Below are 23863 nucleotides of genomic sequence, written 5' to 3' on the forward strand. Positions count from 1 at the left end.
AGATTAGTATAATAATTGTATTTATGAATACATTTTTAGCGTGCATGTCAGTTGCCATTACAATAACATATCAGGGTATCAAAGAGGTGTACATAGAGTTGCACCGAGATACCAACAAATATATGTTAGGCATATTAGTAGCCATTAGAGTTGCATATCAGGATATTAGTAAATTGTACATAGAGATGCACTGAGATATCAACATATATAAGCTAGGATTTATCGTACGAACGTTCTAGACTCAGTACATGTGGGACATTAGATAGGATTGTAATTGGGTGTATGGGCGCCTAGTTATAATCTTATTTATATTTATGTTATGTTTATATTTATCTTACTGAGTCTATCAACTCACAGTTATTATTTATATGTGTAAGTAAAAGCAAAGCAAAGGCTGGACAATAGTGAGCTCGAGCTAATGAAGATTGTACATATATGGGCGGTTAGACCTAGAGTGTTCATATCTTCGGGACAACAGACTTCATTTTATTAGTCGGTAGGTGACAATTTTTGTAATTATTGTATTTTGAAAAGTGAGGTAGCTTTGTAAATGGGATCCCCGATTATGTTTTATACTTATCTATTTAAGATCAAATCTAAATAAGAAAATTTTATTTATTTATGTTTTTCAATAAACCCTTTAATTAATAAAGGAGCACACAATAGTTTAAAATCACAATAATGTGTCTAATCTAATAGGGTGTTACACAAGTAATCTCCAATCTCACTCTTTTCTCTATTCCATCTCTCTCTCTCTCTCTCTCTCTCTCTCTCTCTCTCTCTCTCTCTCTCTCTCTCTCTCTCTCTCTCTCTCTCTTAATTCTTGTTGAAATGAAATGAGGAATGATGTACTTATAGGCTGTTGGTATCGGAGTAGTTTTGATTGATTTTTATATCTGAGTAGTTAAATTAGTTACAACTTAACTAATTGACATAACTAATTATGAGGCTTGTTATTTATAGAAACTAATTCTACATGTTGGAATAAAAATATTCCAATAAATACATAAATGAAAAAGATCAATCTCGTGTTCAAAATCATTTAATATTATTTTTATCAAAAAAATAATTATAAAATTATATGTTTATTAGAAAAAATCTTTATACTTTATTTAGTCTGCAGCACACCAAACATAGTAATCCAATCTAATTCAATTGAATTATAGTAAATAGTCGAATTCAATCCAATCTTATACATCAAACGAGGCCAAAAGGACTATACTCTTCAATACTATCACTAAACAATCATACTCTAGAATCATCATTGGGTGACACATTTTTGATCCAACTCAACCCTTCCTTCACACTAAAAGCAGCAACAAAATTTGAAATTTTTTTTTTTAAAAAAAAGCCCTCAATCAGCTCACAAAAATGGTCCTTAATGAAAAAAGTCAACCGTGAACACTCATATCTCAAGTGAGCTAAAATAATTTAAAATTTTAGCTTATGAGTAGTGCTTCTTTACACGTAAAAAAATAAATAAATAGTACTTCTGCACTATTCATTCTTCAAACATTATTTTAATAATCTCTCACTTCTATTTTAATTCTTTTTTTTCATTTAATTTATTTAATTTTGTTTATTTATAATAAAATATATTAAAAATATATAATATTTAAATGGTATAGATAAAAAATAGAAAAAATGATGTATAATGTAATGTAAAAAGTGTGAAGTAATATAAAAAAAATGATATCTTGGTGAGGTACTTTGAAAAATAGAGTAGAGAATATGAGGTGAGTAGAACACTCCCAATTGAAACTCTACTCTATTCTTTAAAATACGTAACCATAATAAAATTTTACTTTCTTTGTTTTACAACACACTTTCACATTATATGATACATTTATTTTTTTATATATATATATTTTTCTCTGTAACATTAAATTAATACTATTTGTATTTTCTACATTATTAAAATAATAAGTTTTTAACACATAGACAATATACATAAATAAAATATTATTTATAATAAATTTCTATCATACATATATGATTCAAATTTTTAAGGAGCTCAAGAAAGTTTTTTTTTTTTTTTTTTTTTTTTTTTTTTATCACATTTAGCTAAAAATGAAGAGAATTCCTATAGAAGATGTTGTGAGAGTTCTTAGAGAAACAAACTCATATTCAAACCAATTAATGGAGCAAAAATGAAGGTTCTGATGTGATATTTCTTGAATGATTGGGATGTGGAGAATGATTGTGAATGATCTAATAAGAGAAGTATTTATTATTATAATTATTATTATTATTTTGGCTAATATTTATGAAAGTGAAGAAATTCATAATAACAAATGTTTTGCATCTACAAGTATTGAAGAATAAAGGAAATTTTTTTAAAAAATATTGTGTAAATTTTATATTGTATACTGTGTTAAGTTTTTATTGTTGTTTTACAGTTATTTTTTAGTTGTTTTAATTCTCTTGTGTTATTATTTTAGGATTATTTTATAAAAAAGAAAGTATTTTTATAAAAAAATGAAAAATTTACAAAAATATCAGAATTTAGATTAATTTTTACAAAAATACTGTTACACGAAAATATTTTAAAAAATACTGTGTTTTTATAAAACACCAGTAGAACACAAAACAGAACAACTCAAAACAACAGTATAACAACTATAAAACACTAGTGAAAACTTAACACAATATACTGTTGTATAAAACTTATAAAAAAATACAGTGAAAAAATAAAAAATACCGTCTAATAGTATTTTTATAAAAAAAATAGCAAAAGTAGTATACCGTGAAAATTTCTCTAAAAAAATTCTGTATCAATAAAACTATAAATATTACCCAAAATTTAACATTTTTGTAATAACTTGAAGAATAAATGAGTACACAAACTTTTCCATTCCATGATAACAAATCAAAATTGCTCAAATCTCATCTAAAAGGTTGTTTTATCATCACTATTCCTTTTTGAAAAAAAAAAAAAAAGTATTTGTATATTGGTATGAGTGGAGATGTACAAATGAATCAAAAAACTAGTCTCATCGAGGAGCCAATGAAACTGAAAAGTCCATAGGCATCCCAATCTTCTCAGCCCAATTCTTGGACTCCAAAAACAGCATCGAAACCAATCCAGCAACCCGACCCATATCCGGTCTTCTTTCAGGAGCTTCTTCCACACAATCCAACCCGACCCGAATCATCTTCTCCGCAACTTCAACTGGGTACGAGTCTTTCATCCGCCAATCCACCCACTTTCTCAACTCCCCACCTTCCACCGCAGCACGCGCCGTCTCTATCACGCTCACGCGCCTATAACCACCATCTTCACCTTCCTCCACTCGCTGGTATTTCAATGGCTCCTCTCCGGAGAGAAGCTCAAGCATCACCACTCCGAATGCGTACACGTCGCACTTCTGAGACGGAGTCCCTGTTAATTGAAACTCCGGTGCCATATAACCTCTCGTACCTTCCAGCTTCAATGCCCGACTCCTCGACTTTTTCGGATTCCTTTTAATGGCGGTGATTTCACTCTCAGTTTCCATGGAATTTTCTGAATCGGTTACCACTTCGCTCTCGATCTCTCCGCAAAGCTCCGAAGTACCGAAGTGACAGAGCTTCGCGTTTATCGATTCTTCGGAGACGATAACGATGCTAGAACTCTTGATGTGGTTATGGACGAAATTGGACCTCAATCCAGAGCAGTGGTGAACGTAATCAAGGCCGTGAGCCACGTCTGTCGCGATCTGCATTCGTGAGAGCCAGGTCGAGAGAATCGTGAAGCTAGGGTTTTTAGGGTTTCTAAGACAATCAGCAAGGCTCGCTCCGGGAACGTATTCGTAAGCTAGGTAGATACAATTTCCAGAGATAGATGCACCAAGAAGCTTGATCAAGCTATTATGATGGCTTCTACAAATCGTCGAAAGCCGGATCTGAAGCTCCGGGTACTCAATTGGACGGCGAAACTTTCTCTGAAAAACAATTACTTCCTTTCCCCTAAGAAAACACCGCCAAGACGACGAAGAAGAAGAAGAGGAAAATCGATTCCTCATAAAATTTCCGGTAGCAGAGGATATGTCGAAGAAGTCATAGATATGAGGATTATCCGGTAAGGAGGCTTTGATTCCGGCGAGAGAGGCGGAGCTGGAAATGGAGGAGTAAGAGGAGCCTTTGTAGCTCGAACCGGTGGTGAAATTGTTACTGGTGAGAATGTTGGAGTTGGAGGAGGAGGGACCATCGGAGGAGAGCCGCGGCGACGATCGGGAGGCTCGCGGGGTTCGCTGTATCTTGGGTTCGACTACATGGGTACTCTTCTTAGACTTGCACATGAGTACACACAAATTGATTAAGCACAAATTTTGATCTTTGTGATGGTGATTGTTGCCAACAATAACATACATATCAAAATTGAATTTTTTTCTTTTTTTTTTTGAAAAAAATCAAAATTGAATTCAGATTGGTCTAATTTTCAGTTTTAATTTTTGAAATTTTGTGCTCTAGATTTGAATTTTGGAAAATTTATGTGTATATATATGATGTATGTTTGGAGTTGTGAATAAGAGTTGATTTTTTCAAAAGAAAAAATAAATATATTGGAATTCAAAGTACAACATTTTTGTGAATTGGGAATTGTTTTTTTTAGTAGCAAGAAAATGGCAATGATTGATAAGTTTATTTATTACAAACATGAACATTAATTAAAAAAATATTAGTTTAAAGGTACGTGCACACAACAAATTGACAAAACATGTTCCATTGTTCTTGCTGTCAAAGAATTTTTAAAGAGTAAAGAAGTGAAGAGTCAGTCAATTTTTGACTGTCTTTGTCAAGTTGGTTGTCTACTGCATTTTTTATGACTGGTATTAGTACTAAATTAGTAAATTATGTAATAAACTATTGTGTCTGATTTTTTTCATTTTTGTTTATGTAAATTACAGTGTGGATTGTGTATATGAACTTAAAACCCTGGAATACAAGTGGCATAGCTTGTTTAACATTTGTTGACCCTCATTATTACAAAGCTAATGCTATTTAAAAATAAAAACCCTAGCAACATGAATTGGCTAATTAAAAACACTCTCAAATATCTGGATTTTTTTTTTCTGAAAACTACAACTTCATTAAGCTAAAACAATAAGTTTAGTGAGTACATGGGGACTCACTTCTCAAAATTTAAGCAAACCATTATAAGTATGAGTCAGACCACATCTCGCAAGAGCATGGGCTGTTTCGTTAAACACACGCGAAATCCAACTCACCACAAAATTACCATCCATCAAAGTTTCAACAAGATTATTAAAACAAAACAAAAAAAAAGTCCCACTTCAGAGCTTGACCCGCCACCAAAGACTGTACCAGCTGAAGGTTATCGAAAAAGAACTCTACCCCCTCAGCATGGAGATCCAAGGCCAAAAGAGCACCAAACCGCAAAGTCTCCATTTCTCCTTGCAGCACCGAAGTAACAACCATCTTCTTGGCCCCAGCAGCTTTAACAGCCCCACCATCATCTAAGAACACATCCGCCACCACCCCGACTCCATTAGCCATTGCAAAATCCACAAATCCTCTAATTCTCCCTAGTCGAGGAAGCCCCCACCGAACCCTCCATTACTCACCTGGAACCAGAACCAGGACCACCACTATTCTCTAGCAATGTCTTAAACTCCTTGTAACTCTCCTCCACTCGCCTACGCACTAAATCCAGCTCCAAAACTAATCAATTATGGGAAATATTGTTCTACAACCTCCAAAATTTATGTTTATGATTTATATTTTTTTTTTGTTTTTATTGTTTAACAAATAGAAACCGGTTCTCCTACTATACTGGAAATAACATTGATCTTGCCACAAAAGTTAAAGTGCCCATTATGAAATGAGCATGGCAAATTAGAGTAAGTGTTATGTTTTTATAGAAACTGGTTTTAATTCATTCCTTTTGGTCAATTATGTTAACGGTGTTTGATGGAACTAGTTTCAGTGCTTTTTTTATTAATTAATGTGTTATTTTTTAGTTGATGTTAATGTAATGAAACTAGTTTAGTATTATTTGTTTGTTGTTGGTTATAGTGCTAAAAGTTTAGTTTGGTTACTTTGTAGCATTACTATATTTTGTGAATTGGTTAAAACCAATTTTGTATGATGAATGTTTAGCTTTGATATAAACTGTAACACCCTAACTAATTTAGGCGTATTACGTGATTTTTAAACGTACTGTGCAGCTCGTTGCTAATCAACGAGGTTTATGGAAAAACGTGATTAATTAAAATTTTGCTTATTCATTAAACTCATAAACCATTTTACCAAAAAGTCTCGGGATCCCGATTTATAAAAATATTTACAAACGTTTTTACTATTCAACTTTTACATCAAAATAAGGTCATCTAACGACCGTTACAAAAATCCCACTCTGTCCGTCCCGAGGATCGTACGCTCCAGGCCTAACCGCCCCGACATGTACAATCCCATAAGCTCGCTCACGGTCCATCAGCAACTGCCTTGCCTTCACCTACACATGCAACGTAAACTGTGAGTCGACAGACTCAGTAAGAAAAGCATAATAATATCATACATAAAACTGACTGCCGTGTCCAACACGATACTGAGTCCCGCTACTGCCATGTCCAACATGGTACTGAGCACTACTGCCATGTCCAACATGGTACTGAGTTTTGAACGTTCAGGGGACGGCACTATTGACAAGTATCCTCCTGATCGGTCGAACCGGTCATACTCCGGCTGCTGGTCATACTCCACCGTACCGACGGGATAGGTCAATAAGATCGAACCACCAACCGGTGTCACTGATCGGCCGAACCGGTCATACTCCGGCCTGGTCATACTCCACTCGTACCGACGTGACGGGGTTGGGTGGTTCGAAGCCTAAATACATATCTAATGTAAACTAACGGGCTTCCTACATGCACGCTAAACATGTAAACTACATATGCATACCGTTATACTAATCTTACACGGATTCCGATTTCGGTGTGCCGTCAACTTGGGAATCGAAGCTGAACGGCGGATTACTGGCTCCTAAACCATAAAAACCACAACGCTATAAGTGACACGCTAAATCACTTCCCGGGGACTAAAACTCGAAACTAAAAGTTTCCCTATCGATAAAAAGCATGGCAATACCCCTAAAAACCCAAAAACGAGGAAAACTAGGGTTCTGAAAAATCCCCCATCCGGAAGTCCGGTTGCCCAACCGGAATTCCGGTTCTGGGAAAATCTGAACCCCCATCCGGAATTCCGGATGCTCAACCGGAATTCCGGTTCCTCGCAGGCAGCAAGCAAAAAAAATTCCCATATCTTGACCATTTCGAACCCAAATGGTCCCAAACTTTCCAGACCTCCTACATAGGTCCCAAATGACCATTTCAAGGCCTCAAACCTACCCAGAAACCTCACAAGCAAATTTCACCATTGAAGACCAAGCTTTGAGTTCAAGAACTCAAACTTGGTTAAACCCTCTAGCATGCACCCTAGCCTAGTTAATTCTACTTAACTAAGCATTAAAACACCTCTGCAAACTAACAATAACAACCAGCAATAACACAGAAACTAAACATGGCATTTTCTCACAAAAATCATCAATTTTCACATATAAACTTCTAGCATGCTCACCCTAGCAATCAAGCATCAAAATAACCCTAAACTAACATGCTTAAACACAAAATAATCACTAGATTACAGCAGCAACAACAACATAAAAATCCAACATGCAAATCACATTTTCACACATTTTCTTCAAGAATTTAAAGAGGGAAAGAGGCATGAACCAACCTAGCTTGAGATGAACCCAAAAAGATGATGAACAACTAGCCAAAATCCAAGGAGAAAAATCCCCTCCTTGCTGCTCAAGGTTTGGCCGAAAGAGAGAGAGAGTTGTGTGTGTGTGAGAGTTTTTTGAAATTTCCTTTAAATTGACTAAGTGTTTGAAATGAGGGAAAAAGGGATTATTAACATATTAATCATTTAATTTCAGCCAAGAAAAGAATAAATAAAATCAACATATAATTTCCATTTCATAAAATCATATAAGACAAAATACTAATGGGGCAAAAAGACCATTTTGCCCCTCCACCATAAAATCACTAAAAACATACTAAAGGGGTATTTTTGGGACATTCTAAATTCCCGGCCATTCCCGACATTCCCAATGTCAAAACCCGTCCCCAAAATACTAACATACTAAATTGTGATTTCTACTGAGCCAAACGCCGCGTTCCAAAATACCGGACACCGGAAATGCGAAATATAAAAACTGCTGATAACATACTCATGCATATCTGAATTCCATAATAAATTATTTAAATAGCTATAAATAATTTCCTGATTAACATAAATAACTGCTAATTTCCAAATTAACTAAGCGGGCTTTACAACTATCCCCCCCTTAAAAGGATTTCGTCCCCGAAATCTAACCTGAATAACTACGGATATCGAGCTCGCAAATCGATTCTAGCTCCCAAGTGGCTTCTTCCACCTTCGTTTCTCAGAGAACCTTGACCAACGCTATGGTCTTATTCCGAAGGACTTTATCCTTTCTATCCAGGATCTGCACTGGCTGTTCCTCATAGGACATATCCGATCGCCGAAGGCTCTCATAACCGATTATATGAGAGGGGTACGAAACGTATTTTCTCAACATTGAGACATGAAATACGTTGTGCACTTCCGATAAAGCCGGAGGCAATGCTAACCGATATGCCACTTCGACCTATCTTCTCGAGAATCTCGAAAGGTCCTGTAAATCTAGGGCATAACTTGCCTCTTTTCCCGAAACGTTTAATCCCCTTCATCGGAGATACTCGCAAAAACACATGGTCCCCTACTCGGAACTCAACATCTCGACGTTTCGGATCTGCGTAACTCTTCTGTCTGCTCTGGGAGGCAAGCATTCTAGCTTTAATCTTCTCTATTGCCTCATTGGTCCGTTGAACTGACTCCGGACCTAGATATTTCCTCTCCCCTGTCTCATCCCAGTGAATAGGGGATCTACATTTCCTACCGTACAACAGTTCATAGGGTGCCATCCCTATCGTACTCTGATAACTGTTGTTATATGAGAACTCTACTAACGGTAGGTATTTACTCCATGAACCCTCAAAGTCCATAACACAGGCTCTCAGCATATCCTCCAATATCTGAATTGTCCTTTCGGACTGACCATCTGTCTGAGGATGGAATGCTGTACTGAATTTTAGCTTCGTACCCATTGCCGTTGCAAACTCTGCCAAAATTTGGAGGTGAATTTCGGATCCTGTCCGAAACAATAGACTTCGGTACCCCGTGAAGTCTCACTATTTCCACGACGTACGGATTCGCCAACTGATCCACTGAAAATGTCGTTCTGACCGGCAGAAAATGAGCAGATTTCGTAAATCGGTCCACCACTACCCAGATGGAATCATACATACTCGTGGTCCTAGGTAACCCGACCACAAAATCCATAGTAATATCCTCCCATTTCCATTCTGGTAGGGTTAGAGGCTGTAACAACCCCGTCCGGTCTCGATGTTCGGCCTTGATCCGCCGACACGTGAGGCATCTCGAAACGAATTCTACCAAATTCTTCTTCATACCGTTCCACCGTGAAGTACGGTTTCAAGTCTTGGTACATCTTGGTGGTGCGGGATGCGAGAGAATATGGAGTAGAATGAGCCTCCTCAAATATCTCGTTCCTCAAGTCCACACTGTTCGGGACACAAACCCTGGCTTTATACAAAAGCATCCCACTATCTGACACTGAAAAGTCCTTGGCTTGACCAGCCAATACCTCATCTCGGATCTTCACTAACTCCGGATCTGTCGTCTGAGCAATTTTTATTCTTTCTAACGAGATCGATTGCGGCGTTAAGTTGTGTAGCCGACCTACCACAAACTCAATGCCGGACGACCATATCCTCTGCTAGCTGAGGTGAGATCTGAACCATGCTAGCTACCTGCCCGGGCCCCTTTCTACTCAGGGCATCGGCCACTACATTGGCTTTTCCGGGATGATAGAGGATCTCGCAATCATAATCCTTCACTAACTCCAACCAACGCCTCTGTCTCATGTTCAAATCTTTCTGAGTAAAGAAATACTTGAGACTTTTATGGTCGGTATAGATCTCGCACTTCTCACCATACAAGTAATGCCGCCAAATCTTCAGTGCAAAAACCACTGCGGCCAATTCTAAATCATGAGTCGGGTATCGCTGTTCATAATCCTTTAACTGACGGGAGGCGTAAGCGATAACCCGATCGGCTTGCATCAATACGCACCCCAAACCCTGTTTGGATGCGTCACAATAGACCACGAACTTCTCCTTGTCCGAAGGCAAAGCTAGTACCGGAGCAGTAATCAACCTCTGTTTCAACTCCTGAAAACTCGCTTCGCATTTATCTGACCAGATAAATCGCTGATTCTTCTTTGTAAGCTCGGTTAGGGGCATTGAAATTTTGGAGAACCCCTCCACGAACCTACGGTAATACCCAGCTAATCCCAAAAGCTTCGATCTCTCGTCACGGTCTTCGGTCTCGGCCAATCCCTGACGGATTCGATCTTCCCGGGATCCACCTTGATCCCATCTTTACTCACAATGTGCCCTAGGAAGGACACCTGAGACAACCAGAACTCACATTTCTTGAACTTGGCATAGAGTCTATGTTCTCGAAGTCGTTGCAGTACCATCTGAAGATGTAACTCATGCTCCTCTTCTGACTGAGAGTACACGAGGATGTCGTCGATAAACACAATCACACAGATATCGAGGAAATCCTTGAATACCCTATTCATCAGGTCCATGAATGCTGCAGGAGCGTTGGTTAGTCCGAATGACATAACCAGGAACTCGTAGTGTCCATACCTAGTGCGGAAAGCCGTCTTTGGAATGTCCTCCTCTCGGATCCTCAACTGATGATAACCCGAACGGAGATCAATCTTAGAAAAGACCGTCTTCCCCTGAAGCTGATCGAACAAGTCATCGATCCTCGGTAATGGATATTTATTCTTCACCGTCAGCTTGTTCAACTCTCTGTAGTCGATGCACATCCTCATCGATCCATCCTTCTTCTTCACGAACAAAACCGGGGCTCCCCAGGGTGACACACTGGGCCGAATGAACCCTATGTCAAGCAACCCCTGGAGCTGAATCTTTAACTCCTTAAGTTCAGCTGGAGCCATCCTATACGGGGCTTTAGAAACCGGATCCACCCCTGGTGCCAAGTCAATCACGAAATCAATCTCCCGCTGAGGTGGTAACCCTGGAAGTTCTTCGGGAAAAACGTCCAAAAATTCCCGAACCACGCTGATGTCCTCTGGCCGAATGGTGCCTGGCCGAGTGGTGTCCACCACCACGGCCAGAAACCCTAAGCACCCACCGTGCAATAATTCTCTCGCTGACATAGCCGAGATCACCGGGATCCGAGATCCCTGAACCGAACCCACAAATACGAACGGTTCTTCACTTTCTGGTTGGAAGACCACCATCTTCCTCTTGCAATCAATGCTCGCCGAATATTTAGATAGGAAATCCATTCCTAAAATAATATCAAATTCGACTAAGCTCATCTCTATCAGATCAGCGCTCAACTCTCTACCATCTATCCTGATCGGCATAGACCTAATCCACCTATTGGAGATAACCAATTCTCCGCCAGGTAATAGGGTTCCAAACCCTGACTCATATCTATCAAAGGGTCTACCCAACTTACTAAAGACTCTGGCCGCCACATAAGAACGTGTAGCCCCAGAATCAAACAGCACTGAATAAAACGAGTCGTTAATAAGAATCTGACCTGTAACAACCGATGGGCCGGCATCCGCATCGCCTGCGTGATCGCGAATACCCCGGCCGGAGTGGGCATCGCCGGAGCTCTCGGTGCCTCCGGCCGAGCCGGGGACATTCCCTCTTGAAGTGCCGGGGCATGCCACAATGAAAGCATCCACCGCCCCTTGCACTCTCCCCGATGGTGCCTCTTGCGGCTAGGGCACTCGGGATAGGAGAAGCGAGTCTCATTACCACCAGACGACTCCTCCGTTCGGTTCCCCCGAACCTTTTTGTTCTGACTCGAGCCGCCGGAAGCAGTGGGTGCCCTCTTCCTCTGATCAATGGCCGAACCACTACTCCCCCTGCTAAATCCTGATGCAGGAGGGGTAGGAGCTCCGCCACCAACCGGAGTACTGGCTGAATCTGACATACATCCCACTGCGCCCTCAGCTCGTAGTGCCTTCTCCACCATCTGAGCGTAGGTGGTGCTGTCGTCTGTGGTAATCATCAGGTCATGCCTGATCTTGGGATTCAACCCGTCCAGATACTTCTCCTTTCTGCTGAAGTCGGTCGGCACAATACCCGAGGCTAACCTCGCCAACTCACAACTGAGTAGTATACTCAGTGACACTCATGTTCTCCCGCTGGGTCAGGTGAACGAATTCCTTTCTCTTGGCGCTTCTAACCGCCTCGTTGTAGTACTTCGCATTGAAGAGTTCCTGGAACCTCTCCCAAGTCATGGTGGTGACATCGTGAATCTAAGACACCATGTCCCACCATACCAGGGCATCCTCCTGGAACTGGAATGTGGCGCACACCACTCTGTCGTTGCCGGTGACACCCATAAAGTTCAAGATTCTGGTGATCACCGTAAGCCACTGCTCGGCTTTCGACACATCTGGACCTCCCAGGAATACCGGAGGTGCTTGCTTCCGGAACCGCTCATATAAAGGTTCCAATCCGTGGGCCGCCACTACCATCTCGGCACAGGCGGCGGGTGTGCCACCGGAACTACCTAAGCACGCAGGAGCACCCCGCTGTCTCAACCTCTCGAATCTCGAGGTCTTGCTCTTCGATCCCGGCTTGCATCTCCGCAAACCGCAACTCCCGGCCGGGCTCCCCGATCGGGGAGCTCGGGCAGCCTGTGGCGGGTTCTCATCACCCCGACCACGAGCCCTGCCTCGGGGACCTCTACCTCGGCCCCTAGCAGGTGGGGGAAACCGAGCTCCCTCTCCCTGATTCGACCCCACAGAGTTGCCTCGACTCCTGGTAGTCCGCCTGGCGTCCATCTAGTTAGAACCGCCTGCGAAACCAAGAGTTGGCATATCAGGTCGTATTCAAGGCGAGCTTACTAATGCCGCTTAATTTGGAAATTAGAAATGAAACATGCGCCTATTCTACTATCAGGCTACTAACATGCTTCCTAACAGGCTTTTCTTTTTCATAACTGAATAAAATAAACTACTAAAGCAATAAAGGCTTACTGAACCGTGAACCGAGCTAACTGCTGATGATGATTGTACATGTCGTGACGATCTTCGGAAGACAACCTGGCGGCTTTGATACCAAATTGTAACACCCTAACTAATTTAGGCGTATTACGTGATTTTTAAACGTACTGTGCAGCTCGTTGCTAATCAACGAGGTTTATGGAAAAACGTGATTAATTAAAATTTTGCTTATTCATTAAACTCATAAACCATTTTACCAAAAAGTCTCGGGATCCCGATTTATAAAAATATTTACAAACGTTTTTACTATTCAACTTTTACATCAAAATAAGGTCATCTAACGACCGTTACAAAAATCCCAGCCTGTCCCGAGGATCGTACGCTCCAGTGCCTAACCGCCCCGACATGTACAATCCCATAAGCTCGCTCACGGTCCATCAAGAATCGCCTTGCCTTTACCTACACATGCAACGCAAACTGTGAGTCGACAGACTCAGTAAGAAAAGCATAATAATAACATACATAAAACTGACTGCCGTGTCCAACACGATACTGAGTCCCGCTACTGCCATGTCCAACATGGTACTGAGCACTACTGCCATGTCCAACATGGTACTGAGTTTTGAACGTTCAGGGGACGGCACTATTGACAAGTATCCTCCTGATCGGTCGAACCGGTCATACTCCGCCGTCGGTCATACTCCACCTGTACCGACGGGATAGGTCAATAACCGAACCACCAACCGGTGTCGACTGATCGGTCGAACCGTCATACTCCGGCTGCGGGTCATACTCCGGCTGTACCGACGTGACGGGGTTGGGTGGTTCGAAGCCTAAATACATATCTAATGTAAACTAACGGGCTTCCTACATGCACGCTAAACATGTAAACTACATATGCATACTTGTTATACTAATCTTACACGGATTCCGATTTCGGGTGTCTTGGTCAACTCGACTCGAAGGCGAACGGCGGACATCGGCTCCTAAACCATAAAAACCACAACGCTATAAGTGACACGCTAAATCACTTCCCGGGGACTAAAACTCGAAACTAAAAGTTTCCCTATCGATAAAAAGCATGGCAATACCCCTAAAAACCCAAAAACGAGGAAAACTAGGGTTCTGAAAAATCCCCCATCCGGAAGTCCGGTTGCCCAACCTAATTCCGGTTACGAAAATTCGAACCCCCATCCGAATTCCGGATGCTCAACCGAATTCCGGTTCCTCGCAAAGAAGCAAAAAAATTCCCATATCTTGACCATTTCGAACCCAAATGGTCCCAAACTTTCCAGACCTCCTACATAGGTCCCAAATGACCATTTCAAGGCCTCAAACCTACCCAGAAACCTCACAAGCAAATTTCACCATTGAAGACCAAGCTTTGAGTTCAAGAACTCAAACTTGGTTAAACCCTCTAGCATGCACCCTAGCCTAGTTAATTCTACTTAACTAAGCATTAAAACACCTCTGCAAACTAACAATAACAACCAGCAATAACACAGAAACTAAACATGGCATTTTCTCACAAAAATCATCAATTTTCACATATAAACTTCTAGCATGCTCACCCTAGCAATCAAGCATCAAAATAACCCTAAACTAACATGCTTAAACACAAAATAATCACTAGATTACAGCAGCAACAACAACATAAAAATCCAACATGCAAATCACATTTTCACACATTTTCTTCAAGAATTTAAAGAGGGAAAGAGGCATGAACCAACCTAGCTTGAGATGAACCCAAAAAGATGATGAACAACTAGCCAAAATCCAAGGAGAAAAATCCCCTCCTTGCTGCTCAAGGTTTGGCCGAAAGAGAGAGAGAGTTGTGTGTGTGTGAGAGTTTTTTGAAATTTCCTTTAAATTGACTAAGTGTTTGAAATGAGGGAAAAAGGGATTATTAACATATTAATCATTTAATTTCAGCCAAGAAAAGAATAAATAAAATCAACATATAATTTCCATTTCATAAAATCATATAAGACAAAATACTAATGGGGCAAAAAGACCATTTTGCCCCTCCACCATAAAATCACTAAAAACATACTAAAGGGGTATTTTTGGGACATTCTAAATTCCCGGCCATTCCCGACATTCCCAATGTCAAAACCCGTCCCCAAAATACTAACATACTAAATTGTGATTTCTACTGAGCCAAACGCCGCGTTCCAAAATACCGGACACCGGAAATGCGAAATATAAAAACTGCTGATAACATACTCATGCATATCTGAATTCCATAATAAATTATTTAAATAGCTATAAATAATTTCCTGATTAACATAAATAACTGCTAATTTCCAAATTAACTAAGCGGGCTTTACATAAACTCTTTGTTTTCTTATTTAGTTTAGTTACAACTAGTTTTTGTTTTAAATTGGTTTCGCAGGTTCGAAACTAGTTTCACATTAAGGGTTCTGTAATGGGGTAGTTGCTTAATTTTATGAAGTTATTGTATATTTTTTAATTTAACATTTCTTTTTATTATTTTGTTTCTAGATTTGAAACTGATTTCATATTTATATTTTATTTTTAAATTTTTTGTTGTACAGTGTACGTTATTTTAATTATATTTGCGAGTTTTTAAATTTTTTTGTTTGTGTGTGTACTTTTTTTTTCATATGGTTGATTGATGAACTGGTCTAAGTTATCTTCTATATTTATCATTTTATGTTTTGTTATCTTTTGTTACGAGAATTCATATGTTTGACACTGATTTGTTATTGTACATAATTAAGCATTAAGTTTTGTTTTTTCTTTTGTTATTATAAAAATCTAGTTTTGCTGTGTAAAATTTTCAAATAGGTGATAAGTGAAATTGGTTTCTGATAATTAATTTTCTAAGCTATGTGTTAAAAAAAAAAATAATGTGCTATATTTTTTTTTTACTAACTCGTTTTTGTGTTTCAATTTTTTTTATTGTTTAGTTGTTTTATGTTTGTTCAATTTTTTTTTACATAATTGGCTTCTCTATTAAACATTTTTAATTGATTGTTTAATGTAACTGGTTTCTTTGTGTCAGATTTTTAATTGTTTGTAACTGGTTTTTTATACGATATTGGATTGATTGTTTGATGTAAATGATTTCTTTGTGTCAAAAATTCAATTGGTTGTTTAATGTAATTGATTTTTATGTGTCAAAGATTTTATTTGGTTAGTTAATGCAACTCGTTTTAATGATTTAAATTTATTTATTTGTTAATAATTCTTTACGGTGGTCTGTTTTTTTTTTTTTAATTAACTAATTTTTCTGCTTCAATATATATTATTTTATTATTTTAAGTTTCTTATGTTTTTATTTATATTTTTAGGTAATTGTATTTAGTAAATAGTTTTGTATTTAATCTTTGTTTTTGTTATTTAGTTTATAAGTCATTATTAAAAATTATTTTATAGTATGTATTCTTTTTTTCTTTATAAGTAACTGGTTTTTGTAATTAATATATCTTTTCATTATTTTAGGTGTCATATGTTTGTTCATTTTTTAGTTAATCGTAATATGAAATTGGTTTCTATATTAAATTATTGTTTTTGTTATTATATGTAACTGATTTTAAGATTTAGTTTTTAATTTTGTTAATCTACATAACTGGTTTCTCAATGTTATATTTTGAACTAGCTGATAAATATTACTAATTTCTCTTTGTCAAATTCTAAGGTCCAACTTCGGCGACAACTCTTACATCAAACATCGGTGACAATTTTGATGTCTAATTACAGTGGCTTTTCGGTAGCGACGACTCTCCCGACGATGATATCAGTTATGTTGAACATTCTCATTCTATTCTCTGCTTTTATTGCGACTAATATTTTGTTTTAGTGGTTAGTGACTGTTTTGTGTAGTGGGTTGATGATTGAGTCTTGGAGCTTCTCGAAAATTTGTAATTGGTTTTAATTTTAGTCTTGTTTTAGTTTTGGTAATGGATTGGTAGTCAAGTCTTAGAAATTCTATTGAGATCGTTAGATTTAAGGATTTTTGTCTAATTTTATTTAATTTTACTGTTTCACTGATTGTTTATGTATTAAACTATGCTCCGCAGATTTTAATATCTACCAAATCATGTCCTTCAAACTTTGATATGTACTAAATCATGCCCTTGAACTTTCATCCATATTAATTTTTTTTTTTCTAAAATTAGACAAAAAAATTTAAATCTAACAATCTCAATAATTCAAGGAGAATTTTTAACGGCCAAAAAAATTCAAGAGATGATTTGGTAAATGTCAAAGTTCGAGGGAAAAAAAATCATAATTAGCCTTTATAATATAGGGTAAATACCATTTTGGACCCTGTGTTTTACAAAAGTTAATAATTGGACCTTCTATTTTGTTAAATGATAAAATAAACTCTGTATTTTCTAAAATGGTACAAATAGGACCCTTAACTTAATTTTTGATAACTTTTTTTTAATATAACTAACTTGAAAATAGGAACAGATACAGAAAATTTAAACAATTTTATCATAACACTTTTAGATCGGATTATTGTTAAATTTTATTTTGATAAAAAATTTGTTCAGAGTCAGATTTTTACCATTTTAGAAAATACATGTTCTATTTTGTCATTTAACAAAATAGAAGATCCAATCAATAATTTTTTCAAAACATCCAAAATAATATTTAACCTATAATATATACATTTAAATTTGTAGAATTACATTTAATAACATAATATCTCAATATTACACCTCCTTACGCATTCTCTAAATTTTTACAATTAGAGATGCTCTTAATAAGTGTGTAGCAGAATCAAAATTCTTACTAATAAATTTATTTATGGTTGTGTCAACTGTGTCCAAGTCTAACCAAAATCAAAATTCTTACTGAACTGAAAACTTCAAACTTTCCCATATTCAATTCGCCGCCGGTGTATTTCTCCGATTTAACTTCACCGGAGATACGGTTATCCTCCAATGATGCTACCCTAACCATCTGTCTCCCTCATCTTCTCCAATTTCGCCTATTTTAGCTGATCATGCCCAGCTTCTTCTAGGGTTTCGTAAAAGCCCATTATGTCTGATAAGCCGCCTTTGAAGCTTCTCTCAGCTCAAGAATGGGAGACCCTAATCGAAGATTTCCAGTTCGGCGGTGCACGTCGCGGAAAGTGGAACGCAGCCTATGCTATCATCCCTTCCCTCCTGGATCAAGCTCTCTCATGTATTCTCAGGCGGGACTTCTCTTCTAAGCTTTCCATCATTCTTTTCCTTGAAGAGTTTGCTGACTCGCTCTTTGGGGTTGACGATGATGGCGAGTCCAATTCCAGGGAAAATTCTCTCCTTCGTGTTATTGATACTCTCCGTTCCTTTCTCCAAACCCCGGTGGATGGAGTCTCTGTGGGAATCTCTCTTAAAGAGCAAATGATGGTCTCTGTGACCTCGATTTTGATCTCGCTCGAAACCTGTTCCGATCGAATCCCGGTGAGGCTCTTAGAGGGGTTGGTAGAGTTGCTTTTGATGGTTGTTAATAGGCCTAATCATGGGCCTGATAGGCAGATTCGGGTGGTCGCCTGTGAATGCCTCCGAGAGTTGGAACAAGCTTACCCTTGTTTGCTCTCGGAGATTGTTGGCCACTTGTGGAGCCTCTGCCAGAACGAGCGGACTCATGCTTGCCAGAGCTACATTCTCCTGTTCACTTCTGTGGTTCGTAACATCGTTGCCCATAAGCTGAGTGTTTCCATCCTGAGTAATTCTGTGCCTTTGGTCCCGTTTAGCGTGCCGCAGGTTCTGCTGAGTGGTTTTGGTTCAGTCAAGGAGGGCTCTGCCGGGTTGAACTTCAAGGAGCTGAGGAGGGCTTTGGCTTTTTTGCTCGAGTGGCCGCAGGTTTTGACTCCTTGTGCTATGATGGAGTTCTTGGCCATGATTATGCCGGTGGCAGTGGCTTTGGAATTGCAGGCATCAATGTTAAAGGTGCAGTTTTTTGGAATGATTTATTCGTTTGATCCTATGCTGTGCCACGTTGTTTTGATGATGTACTCCCAATTTTTAGACGCTTTTGACGGGCAGGAAGGCGAGATTGCCCGTAGGCTTATGTTGGTTTCTAGAGAAACACAACATTCGTTGGTATTTCGATTGCTGGCTCTTCATTGGTTGTTGGGTTTCAATGAATTACTGCTGAAAAGAGATGCTAGGAAAACGAAGTCACTTGTTGATATGAATCTAAACTTCTATCCTAGTGTGTTTGATCCCCTTGCTCTTAAAGCCATGAAGCTTGACATGCTTGCTTTCTGTTCCGTTTGTCTTGATATCATAAATATAGAGACTGGGTTGGTTGGGGGTGAGAGCAATGGAAAGACAGTGGTGAAGCTATTTCAAGATGGCCTTGTCTCTGTGTCAGCCTTTAAATGGCTGCCTGCCGAGAGCACTGAAACTGCACTGGCCTTTCGTACCTTCCGTAAGTTCTTGATTGGCGCGTCATCTCATTCTGACACCGATCCTTCCACCACAAGAACTCTGATGGAGTCAACCATCTTTCATACTGTGCAGGTACTCATTGTGTTTCAAAATGAAATATGAGGTTTTGCATCTGCTGGACTGGAGTAGCTTTATTTTTTTAGTTCTTGAACCTGTTGATGATAGGATATGTTCAGTTCCTTCAGATTTTCTTCTTTCTAATTACTGTTGTTAGAGACCGCTTAGTTCATATTAGTATATCAAGTATCAACTGCATGTTTTTTGCTTCAGAAGGGTTTTCGCCACTCTATTATGAATGTCACAGTATGTGTATGTTCTTCATTAGTCTGTCTGTATTTTGCAAATCTCAGTGCTGAATACTTGGTAACTAGGAAAGAACAAAAAGAACTAGCTTACGAATTTCATGGTACTTTGCGGGATGGGGAAGGAGGAAGGGTCAATGTTCAGCCTCAGATCTGCGTAAATTTTAATGTTTACATCTTTATTTCTCTTTTCTTCTTCAGGGAATGCTAGTAGATGTGATATTGCAGTGTCAGAGATTGGTTCCAGTGATTGTTGCTTTGATTGATCGCCTTTTGAGCTGTCAAAAGCACCAGTGGTTGGGAGAGAGGCTGCTTCAGACTTTTGATGAGCACTTATTCTTAAAAGTCAAGATAGATTACAAGTTGGTTACATGCTTCCCTATGTTTGATAGAATTGCTGAAAATGATACAATCCCTCCTCGACGACTGTTGGAACTTCTTACTAGTTTCATGGTGTTCCTTGTTGATAAACATGGCCCGGATACAGGATTAAAAACCTGGTCTCAGGGGAGCAAAGTTCTTAGCATTTGTCGAACACTGCTGTTGCACCACAAAAGCTCTAGATTGTTTCTTGGGCTATCTCGTCTTCTTGCATTTGCTTGCCTTTATTTCCCTGATTTGGAAGTTCGTGACAATGCAAGGTACAATAAAACTGATTTTCTTCTATTCAATAAGAAGTAAGAACTTTTTTCTGTTTTTTAATAGATAGTGTTTGCCATTTTTTTCCCCTCACCTTCAAGTATTGCTCTTTGCAGGATCTACCTTCGGATGCTTATCTGCGTCCCTGGAAATAAGCTTAGGAATATGCTTAACCTTGGGGAACAGTACCTTGGAATTTCTCCCTCTCCACCGACTTCATATTTTAATGTTCAATCTCCTCGGTCTAGTCATAATGTCAAGACACCAAGAAATATATCATCCTTTGTCCACCTAGAGCGCTTGATTCCCCTACTAGTCAAACAATCATGGTCCTTGTCTTTGTCATCTTTTACTATTGGAAGCAATAAGTCTGGCTATATAGAGGACATCAGGGACGCAGAGCCCATAATAGAGGAGGAGGAAATTGGTGGTGATAGTACTATCCAGATTTTACCCGAAAAAGATAGGATTGATCACCCACCCGAGCCATTGCGTGTGATGGATTCAAAGATTTCTGAGATTTTAGGAAGATTAAGAAGGCATTTTTCATGCATTCCCGATTTTAGAAATATGGCAGGGCTTAAAGTTAGAATATCCTGTAGTTTGAGGTTTGAATCTGAGCCTTTTAACCGCACATGCGAAGTAAATTTACCAGCTGGTGGTTTGGATTCAGTAGACACCCTTCCTGCTATGTATGCAACGGTCCTCAATTTTTCATCCTCTGCAGCTTATGGGTCTATTCCATCATATCATATACCTTTTCTTCTTGGTGAACCTCCAAAAAATGCTAACATCTCTGATCAAATCGTTGCATTAGACATTGTTCCTTTAGAAAATGGTTCTGGAGAAGACAGAAGGTTTAGAGCGTCTGTAATGATTGAATTGGAACCGAGGGAGCCAACGCCTGGTCTGGTTGATGTTTCAATTGAAACAAATGCAGAAAATGGTCAGATTGTTCGTGGTCAGCTTCAGGGTATCACTGTTGGAATAGAAGACATGTTTCTCAAGGCTATTATACCACCTGATGTCCAGGAAGATGAAATACCTGGCTATTACTCAGAATTGTTCAATGCTCTCTGGGAAGCATGTGGTACTAGCAATACTGGAAGGGAGACCTTTCCATTAAAGGGCGGGAAAGGTATTGCAGCCATTAATGGGACTCGATCAGTGAAGTTGCTCGAAGTCCCTGCTCTATCTTTGGTTCAGTCTGTGGAGAAGTACCTGGCTTCATTTGTTGTGAGTGTAAGCGGAGAACCACTCATCACTCTTGTGAAGGATGGGGGAATTATTAGGGACATCATTTGGGAAGATATGGCTTCGCCTGATGATAGCGACTCGAGGGCTGATTTTGAGAGAGGCCCTCTTCATCTTACATATATTGAGGATGCTGGTGAAAGGGAAAGCATCATCAATATCAGTAAAAGAAACTTGGGTAGTTTTTTGGTTTTGATATTTCTTCCACCAAGGTTTCATCTCCTCTTCCAAATGGAAGTAAGCGATTTTTCAACTTTGGTGCGAATTCGAACTGATCATTGGCCTTGCTTGGCATATATAGATGATTATTTAGAGGCCTTATTTTTGGCATAGAATGATATTCTTTTGGCAGGGGAGGTCTTTCATAAATCCCCATTTAGGGAGTACTTTGTTCAATGAGGTCTAGGCATTTTGTTTAGTATTCTTTCAAAATATTTGTTTAACAGTGAGAAGGGTAATTTTTTGTACCCAGAATAAGCTTGTGTACATACCTCTGCGGGTGAGAGTCCTTGTATCATTATCTATTGTTGTCTAGAATTTTGAAATAATAATTTTATGCCATTCTTGTTAATTTGCTTCGAAATTGGAATACAAGCTTCTTGTCTTAAATAAGGTGGTTTTTTTTTTTTATTATTTCCAATTTGTATAAATTTTACTGTGTATGCAAATAATCTTCAGGAACAATTAAAATTGTAACCATTTTACATGTGCATTTTTTTTTGTTCAACTTTAGTGTAAATGGTTCTTTTTTGTTTGCTTTCATAACTTAAAAATTATTTTTATTTTATAAAAACAGAAAATAACTTTTAAAAATTAATATGGGTTGTTTAGTTAAATATTTTAAAAACTGAGTTTTATAAAATTAAAAAATAAAAAATATTACAATGTTTTCTATTTTTAAAAATAATTTTTTATTCTAACATATTATTTTATATTTTGGCTCACATATCTAGACTTTAGACCTAAACTAGGATTCGGATCCAAGAATTGGACCCCGACCCTGGATCCTGATCATCGACCCTAACCCGAAACTCAACCCCGAACCCGAACCCAAACACGGATCTAGACCCCGGATCTCAGACTCGAACTCGGACCCGAACCCAAACCTCGGACCCAGACTCAAACTCTGACTCGGACCTCAGACCAAGACCAAAACCAGAACCTAAACCCGCCCCGGACCAAGACCCAGACCCGAACCTGGATCGAGACCCAGACCCAAACCTTGAACTCCGGACCCAAAACTCCGGGCCTGGGTCTTAGTCCGGGATATGGGCTTGGGGTGGGATCTGGGGTCGGGGTGTTGGGTCCAAGTCTCGGTCTCGGTCTGAAGTAGGATTGGTTCATGTCATGGTATGGTGTAAAATATTGAGTTTTTTAGTAAAAAAAATCTAAAAATAATTTTAAAAAACTTGAGCCAAACACCATTAAATTTTTAAAATGACATAAAACTATTTCTATTCTTACTTCTAAAAACAAAATTTCGAAAATTGAAAAACACAGCCAAATAGCTTGGGCTTAGGTTTTTTTTTATAATCATGCTTAGTTGGTTGGACTTAGGCGTTGTTTAGCTTTATAACTTAAAATTGTTTTCAGTTTTTAAAAACAAAAAAAATGAATTTTAAAAATTAATAGGAGTCGTTTGGCCAAATTTTTTAAAAATTGAATTTTAAAAAATTAAAAAACAGAAACATCGAAACGTTGTTTTTTATTTTCAAAAATAATTTTTCTTTTTTTTTTTTTGTCTAACATAATATATTTTACATTTTTGCTCATACCCGGATCCCGACCATACTCGAACCTCGGACTCGTACTCAGACCCAGGTCCCAGGCCCGGACCCCAAACTCAAGAGCCCAAATCTTGGACCCAAACTCCAAACCTGGACCCAGACCAAGACCCGAACTCGGACCCGAATCACGGACCCAACCCAGGACCTCGGACCTAGCCTCGAGTCTAGGGTCTGAGTTCAAGGTCCAAGTCTAGGGTTCGGGTCGAAGTCCAAGATCTAAGGTTTGGGGTCCGGGTGACCGGGTCTGGCGTCCGAGTTCGGGTCAAGGTTTGGGTCCGAGATTCCGATTCAAGGTCCAAATTCGAG

General features: G+C 38.8%; 2 protein-coding genes across 2 annotated transcripts; one reads left to right on the top strand and one right to left on the bottom strand.

Moving 5' to 3' along the window:
* Positions 1-2919: 2919 nt before the first annotated feature.
* On the bottom strand, positions 2920-4592 carry LOC115708340 (receptor-like serine/threonine-protein kinase At2g45590). The gene has a single exon (XM_030636582.2). It carries the CDS (start codon positions 4350-4352, stop codon positions 2994-2996), a length of 1359 nt encoding a protein of 452 aa, XP_030492442.2. The 5' UTR covers positions 4353-4592; the 3' UTR covers positions 2920-2993.
* Positions 4593-17862: 13270 nt separating this feature from the next.
* Positions 17863-22353, top strand: LOC115705494 (uncharacterized). Its single transcript, XM_030632833.2, has 3 exons — positions 17863-19647; positions 20079-20518; positions 20633-22353. The coding sequence occupies exons 1-3, from the start codon at positions 18178-18180 to the stop codon at positions 22101-22103; spliced, it is 3381 nt and encodes a 1126-aa protein (XP_030488693.2). The 5' UTR covers positions 17863-18177; the 3' UTR covers positions 22104-22353.
* The last annotated feature ends 1510 nt before the right edge of the window (positions 22354-23863 follow it).

This window comes from Cannabis sativa, chromosome 1, assembly GCF_029168945.1.
Source record: "Cannabis sativa cultivar Pink pepper isolate KNU-18-1 chromosome 1, ASM2916894v1, whole genome shotgun sequence".
NCBI lineage: Eukaryota > Viridiplantae > Streptophyta > Magnoliopsida > Rosales > Cannabaceae > Cannabis > Cannabis sativa.

Excerpts from the sequence above, each read along its gene's own strand:
- LOC115708340 (XM_030636582.2), bottom strand. The coding sequence starts at position 4,352 with ATGTATGTTATTGTTGGCAACAATCACCATCACAAAGATCAAAATTTG.
- LOC115705494 (XM_030632833.2), top strand. The coding sequence starts at position 18,178 with ATGTCTGATAAGCCGCCTTTGAAGCTTCTCTCAGCTCAAGAATGGGAG. Across the intron at positions 19,648-20,078 it reads CCATCTTTCATACTGTGCAG|GGAATGCTAGTAGATGTGAT; the intron begins GTACTCATTGTG and ends TTTCTTCTTCAG. Across the intron at positions 20,519-20,632 it reads GAAGTTCGTGACAATGCAAG|GATCTACCTTCGGATGCTTA; the intron begins GTACAATAAAAC and ends TGCTCTTTGCAG.